Source organism: Nansenia antarctica, assembly GCF_963989245.1.
Source record: "Nansenia antarctica genome assembly, chromosome: 11".
In the NCBI taxonomy this organism is placed as follows: Eukaryota; Metazoa; Chordata; class Actinopteri; order Argentiniformes; family Microstomatidae; genus Nansenia; species Nansenia antarctica.
In genome coordinates, this window is record NC_137681.1 from 15,813,258 (window position 1) to 15,839,182 (window position 25,925).

The 25,925-nt window shown below is 42.9% G+C and overlaps 1 protein-coding gene across 1 annotated transcript in view; it reads right to left on the reverse strand.

Moving 5' to 3' along the window:
• Positions 1 to 25,925, reverse strand: part of grid1b (glutamate receptor, ionotropic, delta 1b) — a gene marked incomplete at both ends in the record, with an annotated part of 249,991 nt that overhangs the window by 19,653 nt on the left and 204,413 nt on the right. Inside the window, 7 exons of the mRNA XM_080541692.1 lie at positions 654 to 990; positions 1,139 to 1,336; positions 1,870 to 1,971; positions 11,341 to 11,460; positions 13,191 to 13,352; positions 16,817 to 16,990; positions 22,197 to 22,250. Coding sequence (XP_080397818.1) covers positions 654 to 990; positions 1,139 to 1,336; positions 1,870 to 1,971; positions 11,341 to 11,460; positions 13,191 to 13,352; positions 16,817 to 16,990; positions 22,197 to 22,250 — 1,147 coding nt within the window. The remainder of the gene's footprint in view (positions 1 to 653; positions 991 to 1,138; positions 1,337 to 1,869; positions 1,972 to 11,340; positions 11,461 to 13,190; positions 13,353 to 16,816; positions 16,991 to 22,196; positions 22,251 to 25,925) is intronic.

Below are 25,925 nucleotides of genomic sequence, written 5' to 3' on the forward strand. Positions count from 1 at the left end.
CTGTCCACTTGAAAACCAACAGAGGACCAACAGGACAGTGGCTCTCCTGATTTAATCACTTGCTGTTAGGCTTAAAATGGTTCACGGGCACGCTGCCAGGTGGTAATAGATGCAGCTGGAGGTTCAACTTGCTGAGGTAGTCATTTATCCCGTTTTGCCAGTCTTGGATCCAAACCAACATATTCTATCTTTCTTCATTCAAAGGCACCTTTGTTGGTTCTCTTGTGAGCTTAACAAACTCGAAATGCAATCACTACTGTACATATGTTACAATAGACAGTATGTGATAGCGACACTGATGCAAACACACAACTGTGTTTCCTTTGCAGGTAATTAGCATTAGTAAATGCTTGGATGCTTTCAAGCTTTCGAAACATAAACATCCTCTTAGTTGCCAACTAACCACAGAATGTTTTGTTTTTTCAGTTATTTCTTTATATTATTATTATATATATTATATATATTTTATAATATTAGATTCTATTTTATTTACACCTATAATTATGTTTTACTTCCCACCGTTAAATGGTCATTACATCCCTCTCTCTCATACTCTGGTCCTTGAAGTTTAAACTACAACAGAAAGTATTTTGTAAGCCTTGGACATTATTTATTCACATTAAAACCTAGTAGAGTTGATACGTCTGCTGTACCTTGCTGGACAAAGGCTCCATACACAATCCAGATAGCACTATGTAGAGAGTTAGAGACCGATGCAGGGGGCTGCTGGTGTGGCGCTGGGGGGTTCTGGGCCCTCAGTGACTGCATCCTGCTGAGCAGGAAGATGAGAACCCCCACCACGGGGATGGCGGCGGCGATGCATGCCCAAACGGCCAGGTCGAACGGAGCGAACAGCGAGAAAATGTTGATCTTCTCCTCTGGCTTACGCAGTAGGATCCCCACAGAGTAGTCCATGTAGCGTTTGCTGAAGTCCACCACATTCTCACGCTCTGGTGTGATGGTAATGGCTGACACAGCCAGGTCAGCTCTCTGTAGGGTGAAACAAACCCAGTCAGGGATGAGTAGCGAATGAAACCAACTGGAAAGAAAACCTGTTGGTTGGTTCCCCTTGCTGGTCTCAAATGGCATTTTTCTACCTCTGGGTAATGGGTGGTTCATGGGCCATAGAAGTCTTTACCTTGTTTATGAGCTCGCCAATCATGCCATTCCAGGAGCCATTAGGCAGCTGGGTGCCGTACTTGCTGTCCCCCACCTGGTAGATCTCGTACTTGAAGCCCAGGATCTTGGCGAGGGCATCAAGGACATCGATAGAGAAGCCTTTATATCGCTTGGGTTGACCAAGAATGTTCTCAGCCACCATGACAAAAGGATCCTCCTAGGAAATTCAAGTGCAACATCACATTGAAACACTGGTTAAAATATAAGGTTGCATGAGCAGGATCAGCAATCTTTTCAACTGTGATATTTCTGCACTTGTTGTTTATATGGTGAACCTCATGGATTCATATTGTACGTTTCCAATTCAAAGCATTAACACTAGAACAGCCATGGGTAGGGTCATTTGACCAAGTGAGTAACTCGATCAAATTTCAGGACTTTTCCTCGATATGTGTGTTCTACCAGTCTTACATTTCTACCATCCTTACATTTTCAAAATCACATCAGGATAAGCTAGTATAAAGCTATTTTGCAGTTTTTCTGTGTAGGAGGCAGGCTAATTTACAAGACGTGCCAACTAGTGGTCTTTGTGTGTAAGTAGCAGCTTCCCATTATAAAGACTATGGTCATTTGACCCCCGAGGCAGCTCTAATAGTAGGTACAATAGGCTGTGTTACGGTATATGTCTGTGTGTCTAGTGTTACGGTATAATTACTGTAAGTAACACTTTTGTGTACAAACGTTCCCTACCAGTAGTGTTACTACTTTGACCGTCACTCCTTGCATGCCATTTTCGATGCGACTCTCCTTCAAGCTGCCATTCAGACCATGGACTGAGTCCCACGTAGCCAGCTGGATGAGATAATGAGGACAGGAGAGAGAGAGAGAGAGAGAGAGAGAGAGAGAGAGAGAGAGAGAGAGAGAGAGAGAGAGAGAGAGAGAGAGAGAGAGAGAGAGAGAGAGAGAGAGAAAGAGCACAGGGCACATGTCTTTTGTTTGGCCATAACAAAAGCCTCTACAATGTTTTTCAAAGCAGTGACAAAACTCTGTCAACCACACAGCATTAGTCACAACATATCCACACCTTTTCATGGGCCAGACAAAGGACACCTGAATCATCCTGAAAGACTGAAGAGTAATTAACGTTGGCCCATTAAAAGAGCATGGAAGATTATTAATTGCACCCATACACATGTTGTTTATCAAGGTGCTCCATGGCACAGAAGCTGGTCATCTAGGAAAGTAGTAACAGCTTGGCGCCAAGCTTTGGTCCAACGTTGAAATAAATAAACATGTCACTCTATTGATCTCCACCTCAAATGTTAGCTAGGCTTGCTGTGGTGTGCGTGTTTTGAGCATGTTGACAACTCAGCTCTGCTCAGGTACACACACACACACACACACACACACACACACACACACACACACACACACACACACATGCTGCTTCACTTATGACCTGATATGACATTTGGGGTTCTTTGGCAGTGTGGCCAGATGGACAATTCTTCTGTCTTAAATTAAACACGACAACAGGGAGGTTTCAGTTCAATAGTCAGGCCACCCAGTCACTTAGGACTGTAGATGTGTGTGTGTGTGTGTGTGTGTGTGTGTGTGTGAACGTGTGTGTGTGTGTGTGTGTGAACGTGTGTGTGTGTGTGTGCGTGTGTGTGTCTCTCTTTCTGTCTGTGTCATGACCACCTGACATTTGCAATGTTGCATCCTCTCATTCCAGGTTACCTACAGTCTAAAAGTGGGCCAGTCATCTTCTCTTCTCCACTGCTGCTTGATTAAATTCATTATTGTTTTATGAACAATTCCACATATACTGATGTGACATGTTGGAAAGTCAATGAACACAGTTCGCTCCAATAAAAATGGGTCACTTTTAAAGAATGTTAATAAATGACCCGATCAGGTAGATTAACCAGCAGATTAATTCACTCCGGGTATAACACTGGAAGTTAATAACCATCTTAATCTGGCTGAACATTGTAATTACTCTCTTAAATCTACCATGCAGGGTAATTGTTGTTTTACAGCACCCGCAAGCAGAGAGGGATCAACATACAACACACAAACATCATTACACACAAACATGCATACACACACACACACACACACACACACATACACACATACACAGACATTCAGATACACACACACACACACAAACACACACTCACACAGACACACACATGCACAAACTCTCAGATATACACACGCGTAGTAGGCCTAACTAAGACATTTTTACTGAACTCGCTGCAGCACAGCACTGAATCACAACACAATATCAAAAGCCATCAGACAGTCAGATGCAATAAACATTACTGTGTGCATTTATCATCATGATGATAATAGTGGCGTATTTTCTGTGCTAACGTCTTTGCAGCAGGATGAATGTTACAGGCCAATAATGAAGGGCTAACTAGACGAACGCCGAAGAAAAGAGGAATGTCTATCTCTATCTCAGATGCTTAATGCTGCTCCAGTGGTTTAGCCGTAACAGTTTTAGCAGGACATTCCTTCCGTATTTCTTACAGTTAGTGCACTTTCTGTCCAGTTCCTGTGACTACTTTGGATGTGTGTGAAACCTCTCTTAACGAGATGAACATGACGTCCTCATTGGAACCCTGAGGCCAAGGAAGAGACCAGTTTTATCTAGGGAAGCTATTCTCAGTTGTCCTCTCAGTGATCCCCAAGTCGACAGCTAGGGATTTCTTCATTATGTGCGTCGCGCCCTAAAGGCAGTACCAAAAACACCATGTCCCATATTCATCCATGAATAGTTAAGACCGGATTGAAATGTGTGAGCTTCTACCCTCTCTAAACTATGAACAAAACTGTATAGACAGAGATTTCTATTGTCTTCTCTCTTTCACTAATACAATGTGCAATATTCAGGCTAAACTGATAGATAGGAGTAATTTAAAACAGTGTATTAGAAACATATTTGAACAATTAAAATGTTAGATTACTTTTGAAGTGGTTCATTTTGAAATGTGTTATTACCATCAAACAGATTTTTTTTTAACATGCCCCGCCCCTGCAGTCATAAAGAGGTTGCAACTTGCGATCATGTAGACCAGTTTTCCTTGAACTCAGTGAATCTCCAAATAAAATAACATCCATAGAAAGAGTCCTGAACCAGAGGATATCATCTATAACCAGCTCCTTTCCCTTCTTGTTTTTTTAGTTTTTTTTTCTTTCCTAGCACCAGGGGAGCCACCCCTCCCAAATTTCGTTGTTTGGTACCTGTACTATAGCAATGACAATAAAGACCATTCATTCATTCATTCATAACTTCTCGCCATGGCTGATAAGGACAGTGCTTTTGAACCCAGGCATGACGAGTCGATATTCATCCTATCTCCAGCTACAAGGCCTAATAAGGATGGTAAAGGCACAGAATAAATCATCCAACCAGAGCCTCTCGCTTGTCAATGGAAAATGATATGGCTTTCATAATGGCCACAATGTTGAACTTGTAATCTCCATCGACCCTGGAATGTGTCAATCTGCACATGAATGGATCGGGCCGCTTTCACTTTCGGCCTCGGAAACTCGGAAACTTGGTCTCTTTGATCTCTGGTCTTGGGGCTTCAATAGGTTTTTGAACGATATCTCAAAGATGTTTCAGGACCTCTGGAAAATGTATGCACATATTTTGTACTGTGCATTCCCAGATATAAGTTAACCCTGACTTTAAAAGGAAGTATGTGTATAGGCTTTTGAAGTGGCAATAGTTAATTTAAGTTAAATTATATGGTCATATAAACCGCTGGCTGAGATTACCCTAAACAGACATGGTACTGTAATTGCTTTTTTGCAAGTCTACAGTTTTTTTGCAAGTCTACATGTACAGTATACCCACTTGATATATGCATGGATGCTGGCTTTACAGTTATAGCGAAATTATGTTACACTGTATTCTGTATCAATACTTCCATGGAAATACTTCTCTAATACATGCTACTGTACTCTATAAAGATGTTCTTTTTGAGTGCACACAAAATATTGAGCTGAATCCCAAACAGATTTACGTGGGTATGGATCGGGCTATCACATACACTAAATCATGCATTGATGGGAGAATGACCCATTGTCCATTGCAATGCAAGCAACTGCACATGAGCTGTACAACACACGCTGTCTCAGGAGGGCCTCCAAGATCTCCAGGGACCCGACCCACCCTGGGCACGTACACTTTGTCAGGCTGCCCTCGAACAGGAGGTACAGGACCCCGGCCGCTAAGACAAACAGACTGAAGGACTGCTTCTACCACAGGGCCGCCAAGGCCCTGAACACAGAAAAGGCCTAAGTTCTGGGCCCAGGACAGTCCGGACGGATTGTATGGCAGCTAGTGCTGAGGCACAAACATGTACATTTTCAAGCCTGCAAACTGTGTCACTTTAAAATAACGTGACGTGCAATATGACAACCCTAGTTGACTATCTGTGCAGTATAGTACAGTGGATTGTGTACATAGCCTTTATTGATGTAAACCAGCTCCTTACCTTCTTGTGATTATGCTTTTATGCTTTTTCTAAAATGTGTTTTTTTTTTCTCCCTTTCCTAACACCAGGGGAGCCACCCCTCCTAAATTTCGTTGTTTGGTACCTGTACTGTAGCAATGACAAATAAAGTCCATTCCATTCCACATCAGTGACTTGGTGACAGTGACAAAAGCATCTTTCCTGTTCTACAGAACCATGTGTGTTTGATACCATTATTATTCTTTATTCTATTCCAAGCATTACAATGAACCCGTCCTCCCATTTCTGCCTCCGCCAGCCTCCACTGGTACTGTAGTAATGGGGTCAAACATACAGCACAGACAGATGTGTACTGTATCCATGTCCTGGAGGTGGATGACATCCCATCGGTCAATGCATCACCCGTCATGCTCCTGCGTAGCCTTTTCCCTTTGTGCAAATGTCAGTTGCGTCGCCAGGATGCCGCTGCTTTGAGTGGGTGAGGAGCTAAATGCCAACGCTTGCCACCACTTCACACCTGCTGTGTCCACCCCCAATACCAAGTCCTCTCAGAGCAATGATCTGAAAAAAAATGATTTAGGCTCGTAGAGTGGTGTGACAATCTGTCAGAATGGCTGCACCGCACGTACATTTATAACATGCCTCCAGCTGAGTTTTCATGCTGATCAGAAATTACACTGAAGCGTTGATGTATTGGTACTAGAACAGGGAAGGCACATGTTTGAATGTGTGCATGTTTCATTTTGATAAGATTTGTCTAGTGCAAATTCAGATGCATCATTTGACTAATTTCAGACTAAAAACCAGACCCAAACTAAACTGCTTATAAAATTTGAAATATGATGATCAGATGCAAAAGCAGGATGCCATTTAATAGGTAACATCTTGACATTACGTGTGGATATCCTCAGATCATAGTTCAGAGTAACATACTACTGTACAAGGATCTCCTTGTAAACAATAATCAAATGAATAACCACATTAAATTTGGGCCCAATTACAGGTTTGTGCATCTTAAAAGAAGTCAGATAGATAGACATGCAGTTGTGTGAACTGCAATTGTATATGACATTTTCATGACCTCTTTGTCTTATACCTGTAACACTGCAATGACAGCATACAAGTTACTTCAAACTAATTGGTCTGTAAGAGTGAGCAGTCCCTATGACAGACATGATTGATTAACTTATCATTATCTTATCATAATAATAACAATAATCCTGGACCCTGCTTTGCATCAGCTAATGGGGATCCGAATAAATTAAATAAAATAATCAATTAACAGTAGCAATGGAAAGGCTTATCAGGTTGAAAGGCTAATCAATGTAACTAATTTTGCAGACACTTTAATCCAACGCAATTTACAATAAGTAAGTAATTAAAAAACACCAAAAGAGTGCCATTGGCAGTGCGAGAGAAAGGAAGACGTTTTTTTTTCTTTCAAATTCTGCTAATGTAGGGTGTTAGGGGATGGAGATTATGCACTTTGAGATTAATCAAATGAAAAGCACTTAATAAAATGTATTATTATATTATTAGCATCATGTTAAACATCAACAGCTCCGATGCTGTGTCTCTGTAGTCCTATTTGCATGTGTATCAGCAGGCAGTGAAATTAAGTAGTGCCATAAACCTATAGAAAGAAAGTAAAAAACAACAACTCAATCAATGCTTTCTTCAACCAACCCCCTACGCCTTCCCTAACGACACCTACGCCTTCCCTAACAACACTAAGGAATACAGCAGCATGCCTCCATTTCCCAAACAACATCCACCCTGAACTGCATTCCACCTCCCAGGAAAGTGTCATAATTGTTCATGAAATTGTATATTCTTGTTGAATACTCATTGGACTCACTTGGATTTCATTAAAATGCCTTTCTGATATTTTGAATCTGCAGGAAGTTTACTCTCCTGAGACATTTCAAAGAAAAGCACTGATTTGATTTGAATTGTAATGAGTGTGGTAAGAACTGTGTTGATTCTTTATTCATTTAAATACAGGCGGGGTTGGAAAATACTACTGAGGTCAACATGTGTACTATATAGTAGCTTGCCTTGCTTATTTTTTAACCTTATTAGTGAAAACATGAATTGTTATGTCTTTAAATTTGAATTTGTCATAGTCCAATTCCATTGAAAATGTAGAACTAACTATTAGGCTGTCAAAGAGCCATTTGCTTTCAAAGTGCAAATGGAGATCGCAATGTGCCGATGCAGCTCAACTCATCAAGAAAACGACAAATACCATTAAGGACTGACAGAAAAGAAAAATCTATAATGCATATTTTTATGCATATTATCTAGGATTGCTGGATAGAATTGTTTTATTGTAGGGATTCAAATTATAACGACGAAAGTTGTCTTTTATTCCTTTTTTAATGGAGACATTTCAGAAGGAGCTCTTTTCAATAGTGTCCCATTACATCCCAAATGGATTCAACTGAGTTTAGGGAGGCAAAGCAAATCAAGCAGTATTTATTGTTGGTTGGGGACAGAGCCTGCAACTGCAACGGGACTAAAAGCCAGGATGAGCTCTGTACTGTCAGCTTATAAATGCTGTGCTACATGGCGATAATATTTTCTGTCTTAGAAATGGCCAACCACAGGATCCCTATCTCCATTGATAGATCAAGGGACACCTGTGTATCCACCCTCACCCCCAACTGCTACTTAGAACCCCCCCCCCCCCCCCAACATCCAACAGACTCCCCAAACTGTATCTTGTGTGTCAAACCAAAGGAGATTGTACCCTCTCTGTCCTACAGTAGAGATCTACTGTAGAAACCAGTGGAATCCCTTTTCAGTGGTTCAAGCTTGTCTCCCCCAGTAGAATTTAATAATAATAATAATAATAATTCATTGAATTTATATAGCGCTTTTCCGAGGGATGGGGGAGATGGCTAGGGGTAGGGGAGGCTGTAGGCATGGGAGAACAGGTAGGTTTTGAGGTGGGATTTAAAAGTGAGAAGTGAGGGTGAGTCACTTATGAGAATTTGCATACAATAACTTCTACACAGGCCTATCTGTTGTGAACAGCTCCGCTACACGCCACACATCATCTGTACGGCACTGTATCTGCCAGCCTGGTCATTTGCAACAAAGAAGGATTGCGCTGACCTCTGACCTCTACAGGGCTGTGGCACACAAGACCACTCTGACGTGTGTAATGGTTACGTCACAGCTTGATTATACAACAGATTAACATGGGCCGATACTGACAATTGAAGAGGGGATGGTTCGCGTAGGGAGATTGATTTGCCTGAGATTTACATAAATGTGATCATGCTAATATTGGATCATCGTTATTGTTTGAATCTACGACTCTGTTTCTAAATCCCCCAGTAAAAAAAAAAAAAGGATAACCACCAACCGCTGCGTGATTCTGTTATGAATGTGACTTAGGGAAATGAGAATTCATTGCTAAAGACTTCTGGATTTACAGATGTAAGATAGATTAGGGTAATTATCATCCAGCTCATTAACCCCTCTTTGTCTACTCTCCTAATGGTCTTGTCACCATACAGAAAGGTTAATGATCGCAAAGACAGGATGTTGTGCGCTTCACTATACAGCATGCCCTTCCTGCTACGGCCAAGTGCAATAAATTACCAGGCATTGATTTTTGTAAACAAAGTGCATTATGAAGCATCATTTGGTAATAATTACCTTTGTGAGGACTGGATGCAGACTTTTGTATAAATAGCAACACACCTGAGTATACTGATCAAAATCTAAGTGAAGACTATGATTAGATTGAAATATGAACACGGTGTGTTACTGAATGGGTGAAACCAAAAGCGTTCTGTATCCACACAGGCATTCACTTGGAAAGATTGAAAAGTAAAGAGGTTAGATAGATCAAATGTAAACGTAGATAATTACAGAAGCTTTCGATTCACATTCATACTCATACAATTGTGATGTCGACATCACCGTCTATAGTGCATGGTAGATGAGAAGAGAAACAGAGAAGACAAAGAGAGATTCATAATTCCGGTCTCCTGCTTTCTCCTCGTAATGGATGTCCATCCCAAAAGGGCTCCATCCATCTCCACAGAGCTAAGTTGGCTGTATTAATCTCTACTCGGGCAGGACTAGTCAGGGGACGAGCCAGGCACAGTAATAATGAACAACAACAGCACTGAGTGTACTTGACATGCCATTAGCTGTCCTTCCCTATCATTACTGTAATAAATGTACATGGTATGAGAGAGAGAGAGAGAGAGGGCCACTGTGGTGTATGTATGAGTGTGTGTGTGTGTGTGTGTGTGTGTGTGTGTGTGTGTGTGTGTGTGTGTGTGTGTGTGTGTGTGTGTGTGTGTGCGCGCGTGAGGGGGCAAAGTGGCATTGGGCCTGTGGACCCTTAATGTGATACACTGGCTTCATAATTCAAGTCGGGATGCAGGGCGATTAAATCTTCATTACTACTGGAACTGGCGCCTTCCACTTCCCAGTAATTTATAGTACTCCTTATTCTCAACGACGGACCAACACAGTCACTCAAATCAAAGCAAAGAAAAGAAATATAGGTATATAGTGTACAGTATCAAAGGTTTGGATACACTAATTGAATGGGGAAGTGTGTCCAAACTTTGGACTGGTACTGTATATGTATGTAATATATATATATACAGCCCTCTGATGTATCTATGTATGCCTACAGCATTTACCAGGTAGCAGTTCTGTGACTCTTCACCATAAAATTCCAAAGAGCAATCTCCCTGGACGGTTCACTGCCATTTTCTCCCGTCATGGAGCGCGGTTAGTCAAGGGCATCATATGGAGACATTCCCATCCTGACAGCCCTCCTCTATTTTAATCATCACAGTCTCCAGCATGGTGCACGGCAGTAAAAAAAAACAATCATCTGAAACTTATCATAGAAATAGAGTGTTTCTTCTTCCTAGTACTGGGGACCCAGGGTGTTGCTTTGCTCTAGCCCTGCACCGACACGCCTAATTCAACTAACCTGAGACTTGATGATTCGTTGAATCGATCACAGTGGAGGCTGGTGGAGGTAGACATTGCAGGACAGGCCCATTGTATTGCATGGAATGGAAGGAGGAATGGTATCAAACACGTGTTCTTCCATTCCATGCATGATAATGCGCTCTGTTCTATAATGCCATTCAACACGTGCTAATGTTGGAATGACCAATATATTTATAAATACAAAACCCAGTTTAGGCCTTTACATTTGTTATTCATGTAAATCAAATGTGCATCATACACTATACTGTACACAGGGAGTTGAAAGGTTAGTTAACCTCCCCTTTTGACCAATTTATGACTTAGAAGCTCTGTACATAGTGTTCTCACTACAATGTAAGGAGCCCACCTACAGAGTGACAGTATATTCACCTCTACTGTACAACATAAAGGCCTGTGTGTGATCTGCCTGGAGGAGTAAGGTTCCACAGGGGCTTTCAGCCTCTGATGTATCCAGTATGTGCTCAGCAAAGTTCCCCCTAAGACACCTCAGAAATCGCTGCCAGCAATTTATGGCCCATAACCTCCACTGTTTTCCGAAATGGTTTACCGACTACCCCGGCGAAGGCCGCTGTGCTGCAATTCCACAGGGTAGTGCCACGAGGTCTGTAGCTTCAGAGCAGCGCAGATAAGAAGAGAATAAACCAGAAACACATCTATCAGATTTTACAGTGCGTCTTGAGCGGAGGGATTGCACAAATCATCGCACAAAATCGCGCGGAGAGATACTCACCCTTTTCACGTCTTTCCCGAACGTCTCACTGAAGCTGGTTCCCAGGATTTCAAACTGGACGTGGGTATTGGAGCCGTTCTCTTTGAAATCCATGACCCCTGTGAGGCCAGTGATATGGCCCTGTGAAGAGGATAGTGAGAGGGCGGGGGGGGGGGGAGGGAGAGAGAAAGAGAGAGAGAGAGAGAGAGAGAGCAGGGGGGAGGGAGAGGGAGGAGGGAAGGAGATAGGGAGGGAGAGAGAAAGAGAGATAGAGAGAGAGAGCGAGAGAGAGAGAGAGAGAGAGGTCAAAGCCTAAATTCCTAAAGTCTTTTAATATCAGGTTCAAAATGAAATCTGTGAGATCCTAAGCCAGTTAATATTGTGGTAGAATCAGTATGGATGGTGGGACCAGTGACCAGTGGCTGAGGTCTGAGACAGATATATCTATCCCATGTCCCCCTGGGGATGGTTTAAATGCTCTCCACAGCTCTCTGTGGCTCATAGAACGCTAAAGGAGCATGAAATTGAGGTGGCAGATACACACACAGACACATGCACGTACGCACGCACACACGCACGCACACACACACGCACGCACGCACACACACACACACACGCACACACACGCACACGCACACACACAGAGCTCCAATGACATCATTGGGAAAATTGTCCCAGCTAAATCAGGAGAGTACCACCGAAAACACTAAGAGCCTCTGCAGTGATATACATTCCTTTCAGTGCTAAAGATAGCATGTGTCCAGAGAATAGCAGTGGCAGAAATTACATGAGTGCCCAGGGGGTGGCTGCCATCTGCATCCCACACAGCTGTGCAACTTGAGTCGTGATGCACGCGGAGTGAAATACACACAAGGAAGGCCTTTTAATGCCGGCCATACACTACTGCAATCACGCTTGCCGAAGTCCTTATGTCTTGCCGCTGCTTTCTCCAAGACAAGGGTTCTCATACTACACAATTTAATTCCTAAATGAACATCTACGACTTGATCATCAAAATATCTGTCATCATCGGTTGTGAATGTTTTCACATTCAGTAGCGAGAGACGACAGAGAAAGACATTTAAATTGAATAGGCAAACTTGACAGGCTTTGTGCAAGAATAACATGGTCAAAACGGTCAAAAGCACAAGCAAGACAAGACAAGATCATTTGCTCATTTTCTCTGGTTTGCGAGAGGCAATTCTACATACAGCTGACTCCCACCTCTCCCCCCGGTAGCTTTGTTCCTATGGAAATGGCCTTGTAGACCCTCTCTCACACTACACGAGCAATAACCCAAATTTCAGACATGTCAGATAATGGGCCTCTCCGAACCGCATCAGGAGGACAGAACAATCATTAACGGTGCGTCATTGATCTGCTCACACTATGCGATTAGCGACATCTGTGTCCTAGCCTAAGATCGTATTGACTATGTTCTTGTCTTGTGGTTATGTGTGTACATGTCCATGTGATAGTTATGTGCAATGTGTGTATGTTTTTGACACTGCTGTATTGAGCTTTTCCACCTTCCACCTGTACCGAAAACAAATTCCACCGACCTAGGTCGTGTGGTCATTAAACGATTCATTCATTCATTCATCATAGGAATTCACCCAGATCATGAAAATGCGTCCAGCTGCAAACACATGGCCAAAACGGGGCGATATCGCGTAGTGCATGCCCAGCATTAGGGATTTAAATCCTATGTTCATTATGAGACCGTCCAAGGCTGACCAGGAAAAGCCTTTGGGGGACCATAGATCTTACATGGTCAATAACAACTACTGGCTCTAAGCATGATGAATGTCAATCATAGAACATACAGTACATCCTTCTAGTTCATTTCTAAACTTCCTGTTGTGAAATACCTTCTGGATGGCATCCAGCATGGACCAGCCGCCATTCCAAGGCTTGGTGGACTTCCTGATGCAGTTGAGACTGGCCATGCTGTGCCACTTCCTGTCCTCCAGCTTCCTGTAGAAGGCGTTGGCCAGCATCAGGACACTGTCGTACAGGTACAGGTTGGACACCTGGGCACAGACAGACAGACAGACAGACAGACATACGGGCGGGCGGGCAGTCAGTCAGGCAATCAGGCAGCCAGCCAGCCAGCCAGCCAGACAGACAGACAGTCGGACAGACAGACAGACAGACAGACAGAGAGACAGACACAGACAGAGGAGGAGGAGGAGGAGGAGAGAGTACGACATTAGAACTCAGACATAATGATTCTCCAAGGTTAAGCAAGCATGATGTCCATGCAGTGTGTACCGTACAACAATGATGAAACACAACGCACATCACGCAAACATTTAATTTGACCAAACTCAGCCCAGGGAGCTGAATACCAATGTCCATTGAAAACGTTTCAATGACATCAAAGAAAGATTTGCACCAAATGCTGTTATACAGTATATCCTGATCTCAACAGCCATAGAGACCAATATTAGAGATCTCTCATGGGTACAGCACAGTGTGTCACTTGGGTGTGGAAAGATACTACAAGAACAGAAGGGTAGAGTCAGACATAAAAAGATGTAGCCATGGTTGTCTAACTAGCGACACAGGTGTTGGTCTGACAAAGCGTGTGTGGTGCTACTGTAGTCATAGTGACCTCTTGGACTAGGCACTCTCACTCAGAGTGTGACACAGCTAGGGACACCAGGAACTGCTGGGCTAAACAAACACCATATGAGACCCCATTCAAATGTTACAACACACACACACACACACACACACACACACACACACACACACGCACACACACACACACACACACACACACACACACACACACACACACACACACACACACACGCACACACCATAACAGCCACCATGACCAGATGTGATACCGTAGCCAGAACCAACTCAAAGCCATGGAGCACAAACAAAATGCACAGTGACAAATAAGCAGGGTGCAGTCCAACTATTTCAGACATGGAAGGCGAAGGGACTGTGTCATCTCTCTGCGTTTTGATAATGACATCTTCCACACTGACACAGATGCCGTCATCCTTTTATGTTTGAATAACAGCATCAGAGAGCCCCTAGATTCTACCGCATGATAATAGTGACAGACTTATATAAAACAGTTATTCTGCAATTGTGTTCAAAGCATAGTTTCTCAATTCATTGGGTAAATAAATACGGTTCGATAGGTGGATATGCATCTGGTTGAGCACCGGTTCGCTTCATGTTTTTATGAATTTATCTGGTTATCTTATGATTAAATCAAAAGAAGGTTCAACTTATGCTGGAGCGCGTCCCGTTTTCTTTCACAATAGATTTGCCCTGCTCCGTATAAATGTATACTTTATAGTCTACGGCTCAGGGCTCAGGCCAATAAGGGATACATGCATACATCCAGTAGCACATAAAACAGACTGCACAATGGGCCAGCTAATCAAAGTGTACAGTGCTGGCTGCACTAATCTGAAGGACTCCCAACTACGTAGTCATAGGTTGTGTATACCCCAACTTCTGGAGGCTGGTGGAGGTAAGAAATCGGAGGACGGGCTCATTCTAATGCATGGAACGGAAGGAGGAATGGTATAAAACCTCATGCCCTCCGATTTCTACCTCCACCAGCCTTCAATGGTATGTGATGACAGGGAAGGCGTGTGCATATGGCTAATTTGTTAAGACACGGCTAATTTCTCAGGTTTCCAACGGCGTATGTAATGTTGAAACGGCAAATTCGCTGACAAATCCGCTGACGGGATCGTGCACCCCGGTGACCCAGCGATTGCCTTGTCATGGAGATAATTTAACATCAAAGACCCTCTTTTGCATGAATTATTGAGATTGCAGCCTCCGGAGGATTATTGTGAAGCCGCGCCATCTGTTAGCTAATGGAGAGGGAGAGCTCAGGTGGGTTCAAGGAGTTTTGAGAGACACCTCAGGCTTACATAACCCAAAAGAAGACGGCCTGTGGTGTCAGGGGGCATGCTAGTGTGTGATTCACTTTGTGGCTTTGATTGATAAGACCACCTAATAGAAAAGGTGCATTTAATATCTATGCAATGGTTCTTGTTACCTCCTTTATAATTTAACAAGTATACTCTCTAGAGTATACTCTCTATACTCTAGAGAGTATACTTGTTATAAACTGCACTAATCACTCAGTTTGGCGCATTATTCCAGATCGACACGTTATAGAACATTCTTTGCTCGTTCTCCAAAATGAAGACATGTTGCCTGGATTATGTGAAGAGGAGAAGCCCTGTGTCTGTGTGTGTGTGTGTGTGTGTGTGTGTGTGTGTGTGTGTGTGTGTGTGTGTGTGTGTGGGATGGTTTGTCTGAAATAGAATTGTTTGCCTCTGGAGAGTGAAGGCAAAACAAGCACTAATGAGTCAATATGAGCCACAGGCAACAGCTTTGCTTTATCTAACACCTCCACAACATCCATGTCCACTCAACCAGCTCTTTCTTATCGGCCTCATTCCCCCGACCCCGGCGTTGTTCTTCGCTGCACATGTCAATGACCCAGCCATGTGTAAAATAACATCACCTGGTGTCAGTCAATGGGAGATAAAGTAACACTACTGCTTTCTGCCCCACGGGTCAAATCAACTCTAGTACTCCAGAATAAACAGAGGCCTCTGTCAGTTGGAGTTGTCAGAGATGTGACATCTGATAGGATCACTGTCGCCCCCCCCCCCCCCCCCCCGCGCCCCCCCCCCCCCCCCCCCGCGCCCCCCCCCGGAAGGCATCATCCTATACCAGTCAACAAGAGCACAATGCTGACATCTCTTTAGTCTATCTGTTATGATCCACTTTGTGAATATGAATAAAGAGAATCAAGTTTGGCTTTGAATGTGATGTGAGAGTTGTACAGTAGGTTTTGCGAGAATACAAGATTGTTATGCAACATTGAATGACACCCACAAAGAGGTGCATGTATGTTGTTACGTAAAAGTAAGTGTAGTACTTTGTGTAGTACTTTGTACTTCTGACCAGTTAAGCTGCTTAGAGTTAGCATTACTGGAATGTGGGAAATGGGACTGTCCCTCTTCCTTATGTTATGTAATTACTATGTAGACAATTACTACATATACAGACAATTAGTATGTAATTGTAGTATGTAATTGTATGTAAAAAAATCTGGAAACACCTTCTATTAGACACACTCATATAACACATATAGACATATTATATTAATAATACTGATATTAATGTTATGTATACAGACTTGTCTATAAGAATACTTTTTCAACTGATGGGAAATGGCTTCTATTAGCTCAGGATCATTGCGATTATAATGCAATAATACTTATAACAAGTCTTATACCGGACAACGAACACATTGTACAATAAGTGAAAAGCAGGGGAGGCTGGTGGAGGTACAAATCCAAAGGATGGGCTCAGTGTATTCCATGGAACGGAATGAAGAATGCTATCAAACACGTGTTCTGTTCCATGCATTAACAATGAGTTTAAAAGTGTTGCACCAAATGACTAGACGACTATAACAATGGAGGTGTTTCCTGACCTCTAGGGACTGCAAGTAGCCTTCCTGGGGGTCACAGAGCAGAGAGGAGATGCGGTGGTTGTTCCTCATGCAACGCATATTGCTGTCCTTCCACAGGGGGAAGATCTGACGAATCACTGTCATCCGTCCCAAAGCACTATGGGCCAGCTCCATGATCTCAGTGTCACTGATCTCCTATAAAGAGAGAGGGGTGGGAGGGAGGGATAGGAGAGAGAGAGGGATGGGAGGGAGAAAGGGACATAGAGAGAGAGAGAGAGAGAGAGAGAGAGAGAGAGAGAGAGAGAGAGAGAGAGAGAGAGAGAGAGAGAGAAGAGAAAGAGAGAGATACATGACAATTAACAGAAGTGAACACAAATAAACATCAGTGAACGTCAAGCTTCAATACAGTACATATAGACATTGATAGACATAAACAACAATGGTAAACAGAAAACCTTTTTTTTATGGATTGGAATGTTACAATTCCGTTTGCTGTGTAGCTGTATTGAGTTAATACCAATGTTGGTCTAAATTTCATGTGATTAGCTGCAATGGAAATATGTTGAATTAAAACAATTGTTGATGTGTTGAATACTTATTTCCCCCACTGCAGCTGTCATATTCTCAAACCTTTTGTGAATGCTTTTGCATTCTGCTATTCAGAAATGTAAAAACAGTAACATAGCATACAGCATGTGAGAATGAAAAAACATAATTTATATCCAAGCAATTTACCGCAATCACAACTCTATGGTTATCTATGGTTGCAAATAGAAAATAATGTATAATTACAGGAAATGACAGGTTACATCAAAGATGGGACGACAATGTACTGAACAAATCCCACGTTTTATGGCAGGAATTGGACGTGAATTCAGTAGCTTTGCTATGTGTGTGTGGGGGGGGTGTAGTAGTCCACAAATGTAGACGACTTTGAGAAATGGGTGGAGAATTGGAACAGAGCAACAGCCTTCTTCTGCTCCTTCTGCCTTCAGTGTTACGTTTTCAACCAAGTGTGCTGGCTGGGCCTCCAGGCGTGTCTGAGCTCCAGTCTGAGTGACCCAGTCCCCAGTCCCATCATCTCGACCCTCCGCATCAACCCACACCACCAGTCCCGGCTCGCCACAACAGCTGTCAGGATGCCTTCCCTGAGACTTCCCCATATCCGTTTGTTTTTGTGATATTTTCTGCTTGCTTGGGCTTCCCTAGGTCCCTGCGGGAACAGACCCAGGCAGGATTATGCAATCCCAGTGCCCCGCCCCCACCCCCCCCTACCCCCACTGCCTGGCAGAGCCTGGCACTGTCGGAGGGTGACCTCTGTGTCAGGAGCTGTGGTAGAGGCAGCCACAGCAGCAGCAGCAGGAGAAGGAGGGATGCCTATCACTTCCACATCAGAGAGAAGGGAGTTAAGCATGATCTGATGATGATGCAGGCACATTTGGGGCGGACTACTGGCAGTGCTCTATGATTCAGTCAGGCAGGAAGTAATGTGTTGGGTGAAAATGAATTGGGTACTGGTCAACTTCAATTATGAATTGAGAATTATTATTCTCTCACAGCAATTACTGACACAACACAAGGAACATGATGCATTCTTGTGTGCAAAACAGCCAGGCTTGTGTACTGACAATGATGACGATGACGATGATGATGATGATGATGATGATGATGATGATGATGCTGATGCTGATGCTGCTGCTGCTGATGATGATGATGATGATGAAGTTCTATCAAGAAGTCAGGCCTCTCACTCAAGCTTCTCATTTCAAGGTAAAATCCACAAATTCACAGAAAGTTTTTCTGCTTTTTTTGTTTTTGTTTTTGTTTTCTTCTTTTTTTTGCCCTGCTGTCGGGACTGTAACGGTTTGTCCAGAATCTAGTGCGGCAGTCCAGATTAATACAGTGCATCCCCCTGGATGTGTCGAACGGAACATCCTTTTTTCCATTAAAGGGTATTAGAACACTTGGCCTTCTTAAATCCCCACAGCGGTCAGGGTGTTGGTGGAGGCCTGACGTTGCTCTCCACGCCCTATCTTGTCCTCCCATGCCTGTTCTTATTTCACACTTCAATGTGTCCAACATCTGCAGGTATATGTCTTGACCTTGCTGGTCCTGAGGCGCTACCATCTGGTCATCCAACGGGCCTGTAGAGGAGAGAGGAGGAGCGCAGCGCTGACCGGATCACGCTGGAGAGAGGGAAGGAGAAGAGGGTGACGGACGGAGGACAGACAGCCGTGGGATATTTGGATGGAGCACAGCTTAACCCTTCGGGAAAGTCTTGTACACAGTCTCATGTTTATGTAGAGAAAGATTTGTCTTGGCCTGGGTTGCTGTAGGGTATGAATAAGTAATACAAAAAAGCACGGCGTTGGTTTTCTGTCTGTGATAGAACAACACTAAGGTTAGTGTGTGTCTCGGTGAGGACAATATGTATATATAGCGACATTTCCTCATTTTCTTTGACCCACAGTATGCTCTACTAGAAACGTTCAGTCGATAACACACACATGGCAGCACAGTGACACATAAGATACAGTACACATAAGGTACAGTTCACGCACATTATACAATATAATAGTAGTCCATATTGAAGAGGGTACTAATTGGACGTTGATTTATACTGTATTTTGGACAATTACTGTAGGTGTTACTGTATGAAGAAACCTGTTGTTTACATACAGTAAAACATCAACAATTCATCCATTGTCTGATGATATTTGTTGCAAGTGAACTATGGTTTCCACTGATATCAGAGAAACAAAATTATTCTTAGTGAGGCTCTGCTCTAAAATATGTATGGCACAGACACTGAGTTGATGTAGAGCATCACACTCTCTTCATTCCCTCTCTCATGTCTCTGGTTGTAGCTGATGTGTGTGTGTGTTTTCCAATCTAAAGGAATCTGCATGTAGTCTACACAGAGAATACTGAATATGTTGATGATATGCCCCCTAGATACATTTCAAATCACATATTTCATGTAAAACAAATAATGCATAAGGAGATGTGAACAGAGAAAGGTCATTTTCATGTGTTCACTTAATTAGTCATGAGCTTGGCTTGTTACAGTACCTTGAAAAAGTACCAACGAGTCGTCAAAGGTGCAGACACTCGTTATTTTCAGACGATGTACAGAGGACTGTTCCATTCATGAGAGCTCACAATTGAAAATCAGTTAAATAATTAAGGAAAAGCTCAGCTCAGTATTAACATAACAGTATAGAAATAGCACATTGTAAACTGACAGCAAAATCACTCAGCGAAACCACACCAGCACAACTGCCCGCTTTTGGTTGAGGAAAAAAACAACACATTGATTAATACACCATCTGTCACTGTGTAATTTACCTCTAGCAAGCATCAGCCATCATTAAAGATAGCCATGTTGTCTGCTAGCCTGAGCACAGCTCTCTGCCTACCACTGGACAGTCTGGGTAAAGAAACTCCACATGAGGCCACACTTCTAGCTTGGTGCATCTCCTCTGTCTACTCTCTCATTCTGTCTAACCTGCTATCCTGGCAGCTATGCTTTTTTAATTGGGCTCCGGTGAAATGACTGGATGAAAGGGCAATGTTGTTTATGTCTCCACACCGTCAAGGTACTGGAGACATGCTCTGATCTAGGCTGCAACTGGGTCTGATCCGGCTGCAACTGGGTCTGATCATTATCCATTATCACAGCTCTAAGGCCACAACAACAGCCAAAGGCAAGTGTAGTGTCCTGCAGGGGAGGCTGGTACAGGCATACATTTGTGGAAGGCTCATTGTAATGCATGGAATGGAATGCCTTTAGCAGACGCCTTTATCCAAAGCGACTTACATCAAATACATTTGTCTAAGTAAGTGAATCATCTATCCATCAGTCATCGCAAGAAAAGTCATCTCTGCTTGGTATCCTGGTGCGGATATCCACACAAAGCCTAGGGACTAGAATTCACTCTCCCTCACTTTCCCTCAGATTAATTAAGCAAGTGAGGCTTTTATAATTAATCAGAGATTGGAAAATGAGGCTGTATTTTTTTCTAAATTAGGATTCTTAACTTGGGCAGAAAAGCTAAAATGTTGGAAAACTTAGCAAGGGGTGACAATTTGGCATTTATAATTTACGAGACAAGACGTTTTTTTCTCCCAAAGATCCATATGTTATTGAAGTACTAATTGGATGCTCAGGCCTTGATATTGAAAAGAAAAAGAGGGAAGTTCCAGGATCCTTTTCCTTGGCAACGCTTGTAGAACACATTATTGAAATTATAGAGTCCGGAGATAAATCCATGATGTGAAAAATCTATCTTTTCACAGAAAAAATGCAACTGGATTGGAATTGTTATTTCACCTTCCTATTAGCAGCGACTCTAAAATACTTCTTTGTATGCCACATTGAGGATTTTACTAGTAGGCCATTATAGTACACAATGAGCACCTTTTATTAAAGCCCTTTCAGAGTGCAAAGTGGCTGCAGGATTTCATACAATGCTAGGTGCTCTTGAACTTCACTCTTATATGTGGATGACAACAGAGTGTGCCAAGCAGTTCCCTTGACCCAAGGGCGAAACTTCGGTTTGGGAAGACACAATAAAAGGGTGACCACAGACTCTCTAGGCCCTAGAGTCTAGGGGGCAAGATTTTCTTTTACTTTTGAAAGTAAAATGCATCAATTTGGTGCACTTTGATGGCAAAATGAAGAGGCTAGATCTATGAAGAACTACATACATCACTGTATGGCTTTTGTAATCCCCTTTTTTCTTCTAACCTTTATGTATTCATTCCTACAGTATGTTCCTCCCAACCTCCCAGCCCCACTTGCTTGCAGTAAGGTTCGTCGTCAGACTCACCATTTAACACTAGAACAGCCATGGGTGGGGTCATTTGACCCTGTGAGTAAAATATATATATATATTTGGACCCTCCTTTCATGACTTTTCCTAGATATGTGCATTCTACCACCCAGTATCCTTACATTTTCTAAATCACATCAGGATAAGCTAGTATAAAGCTATTTTGCAGTGTTTCTGTGTAGGAGGCAGGCTAATTTACAAGAAGGCCAACTAGTGGTCGTTGTGTGTAAATAGCAGCTTTCCATTGTAAAGACTATGGTCATTTGACCCCCGAGGTGGTTCTTACAGTAGGAAAATAGGCACGGCTGTTCTAGTGTTAAATGGAAAGTCTGATTTAGTCTGAAGAGACTAGGAGAGGAGAGAGAGAGAGAGAGAGAGAGAGAGAGAGAGAGAGAGAGAGAGAGAGAGAGAGAGAGAGAGAGAGAGAGAGTGAGAGAGAGAGAGAGAGAGAGAGAGAGAGAGGGAGAGAGAGAATGAGGGAGATGAAGAATGACAGACAAGACAGACAGACAGACAGACAGACAGACAGACAGACAGACAGACGTACTCTGACACATGTTGCTTACCTCATTCACAAACACCCAGTGACTGTCCTTGGAGGCCAGATTTGTTTCGACAGCCTGCAGAGAAAAAGACAGAGAGAGAGAGAGAGTGAAAAAAGAGCTAACCACACTGTTAACCATCAGCTAAGACTGTGGAGGAAGGGGGCACATCGAGAAGAAGACTTGGATGTATTGTCACTGCTTCTATCCAAAAGACACACTGTTATTACACTGTACTCTCTCATAGCACATTATATTACACTGTACTCTCTCATAGCACATTATATAATGGCCAACCTGGTTTATTGGCGCAGCATGGTGGCGAGGACTGGTCCAAAGCCCACAGTTCCGGGAAGGCTGGTGGAGAATTTCTACCTCAACCAGCCTCCCCTGGCAGCTACAGGACGTACTGTACATATCCTCCACAAGGAGACACAACAGCAGGACGGTCATTTATCATGGAAGCTATTTTCTTAAAATTTCCTCAAATCTGTCAAAATACGCAAACAGTACTGTTCGAAGAGAAAGACTCAGCAGCAGTGAAAATAGTGCTCTTACAATGTCCTCCCTTTTGTTCTGGTTAGTTTTTTTTTCCGCTGTGTTAACTGCCTTTCACAGTCAGCCGTTGAGAGCCTACAGAGTGTCCGTGGATCAACCCTATCCCGATCCTGTCCTCAGGCTGGTTAGGCCTGCCAGATGTTCCCCGATAGCCTCCTCATTTGCTACCCTTACTATGGGATGGCTTTACACATGTTAACACTTCAGTGGGTTAATGCTCAACATAAATACCGTCCTTTTATGTCCCGTCAGAGGGTATGTACAGTACACAAAACATGAATAATTCAGTGAGCAGTCTAATGTGGCTAGTTTGTCAGTATCTGCTTCTGACACTTGGAGGAGGTGGGGCATGGCTTGGCTTGGAGGGAATGTGGCTCATTTAGTTTTGAAACCAGGTTAACTGAACTGTACACCACAAGACCATGATAACCCCCTGAGCTAAAGTCCTCAACAGGTCCCAGGCAGAATGTTCATCACGCAAGTCTTCTGGCTGGCCAGATGAGTTCAGTTGAGAAAAAATACACCAAAAATATATCATATTTTATATTACATAATAAATACATACATACCAACATATACCACGACAGTGTACAAGTCCATTGTCAGCATCATGAGATGAAGGGGGTGTACTTTTTAAAGGATGCAACATTATAGGATTTTATTACATATTTTGGTGCTCTATTTATGTCTACAAGTTGTTTGCATATATTGGATTGACTGCCTGCTAAACACACAAATTGCCCCTCTGGGCCAATACAAAATTCTCTTCTCTACCCTGAGGATTTCATCTCCATAATATCAAACCACTTCACTGCACCAGACAGAGATGAACAGAAGGATCTGCTTAGTCAATAGAGACATTCCTGCTCCTGCCTGATCGAGTATGCGTCATCTTTTGACCTTTAAAGCACATGACTGACACCTGCTGTGTTGAGTACTGAATATCATTCTCACATTCTGGATAAAATGTATAATCCTTATGGCAGCGTTACATATAGGACTATGACTGTGAGTCATGGCTGGCCTCTTGCTTCATGACATTTTCAAAATAGAAAATGAACATCCCACCAGTCCCAACACATGATACGACACCATCCATTTACATATGTGTCATCACAGCCTTTTCTCTATATGTTTTGCCCCCAATATATCCACACCACATTTCATGGTCCGGAGATAATCATGTCATGTCCCACCAAAAGTGGGATTATATCCACGCAAGCCTGTCCCTTCGCACCATTGTATGAGGTCCCTCAAGCGGACATGATGAGTCATTCTCCCGATGACACTGCCCATCAGAGGTGCAGTGCATGACTCAGTTTGCCATGATCCAGACAGCCGCTGAGTCACAGTATTGACCTAACACATCACACTATGTCTGTCAGCCTACAGACTATTTCCCTCAAGCAATCAGGCTCCTGCGGAAATGCACTGGAAGAAAGCAAAAGACTGTCTCCCCCAAACCATCCCCACTGCATAAATATGATATATTATGACTACCTGCACACTACCTGATTACTTAAACACTACCTGACTCCTACTTGAACTTCCTGTACTGTATCCTATCTGTACTATATTGCATATTGTATGATATTGCATGTCATCTCATTGTAACCTGCATAGCATGTTGCACGACCTGACTACTAATTGAACTTCCTGTACTGTATCATATCTGTACTATATTATTGCATATTGTATGATATTGCATTTCATCTCACTGTAACCGGCACAGCGTTTTACACTACTGTTCTACTGCAGTACGACTGCTCCCGCTGTAGTACAACCATCATCACTTTATCACTTTATTACCTTATTCTACTTTATTTTATTATTGTTCATCTTGTATTCTGCTGCAATGCCAATTTTGAAGAACCTGAACCTAAGAATTTTACTCTTGTCTTGTGTACCTGTACAGTACATTGAATGTAATACGAGCAATTCTGATTCTGATACTGACTACAGGGGAGAAGAGAGAGGACACCACTTGTTTGGGGACCAGCGAGTAAGAGAAGGGAAAATGAACGTGCAATGTTGTGATGTGGTGTCACTGAGCACATTTTAAAATAAGATATACCCCAAAAGCAAATAAGCAACACAGTATTGTGTGTCGACAATATGCATGTTATGCATGTTTGCATGTTTAACCATTGTTATGACGAGGATGAATTGTGACCTGTAAATTCAAAGGCCTAGGAGGCTACATAAAGGAGGAGAGGCATCCTCTGCCCTTGCAGTCCAGACAGTTCAGTCCAGATCTCTGAGACAGAAACTCCTGATAGTGGGTAAAGTCTGGCACTAGCTGATTGGCAGTGGTGGGCAGTAACTGATTGGCAGTGGTTTATAATGTATGCTATAGAACACTTCTGGGGGGGCGGGCAGAGTGGGCAGAGTGGAGACAGGTCTGGAAGATGTGACAACCATTAACAAGGTGGGGAGTGCGGGGGGGGACCTGGGTAAGAGACACTGGGGAGAAGCAAAGGGCTGCAAAGCGTAGTGCGGACAGCTGAGAAGATCAGCGGATGTGAGAACACCTACAAGGACCGATGTGTCAGAAAGGCCCTCAAGATTATTAGGGACCCCAGCCACCCCAATCAGAAACTGCTCAAGCTATTGCCGCCGGGGAAACAGCACCGAAGGCTCTGGGCTAAAACTCAGAGGCTGACAAACAGTTTTTTCCCCCATGCACACTACAAAAGTGAACATATTACAGTATTATTACTATTACTATTACTATTATTATTAACTATACACACTACTGGATTACTTGTATACCATTGGACTAATTTACTACTGTACTGTGTTGTATTATATTGCATTTCATATCATTGTACTCGGCACAGCATTTTTGCACTATTGAAGCCACTGTATAATCCATCACTTTATTCATTTCTCAATGTGCGTTACTTTTTTTACTTACTTTTTGGATCTGAATGCTGCAATGTCAGTGTTGAGGAACCAAAGCCAAAGGATTTTACTCTTGTGAACTTGTGTACAGTAAGATGTAATAACCGAAATTCTGACGCTGCTCTTAACACATGTTATGCAACATCTGCCCCGGTCTCAACGACACCGGTTTCTCAGAGGGAGGTCAGAATACTCCGGAAATTTGTCATCCACAAATGAAAAGTGCATGTCCATTAAAAAACTAACACAGGTGCACTTACTACACTATGAGGATATTGTCACAAGCGAGAA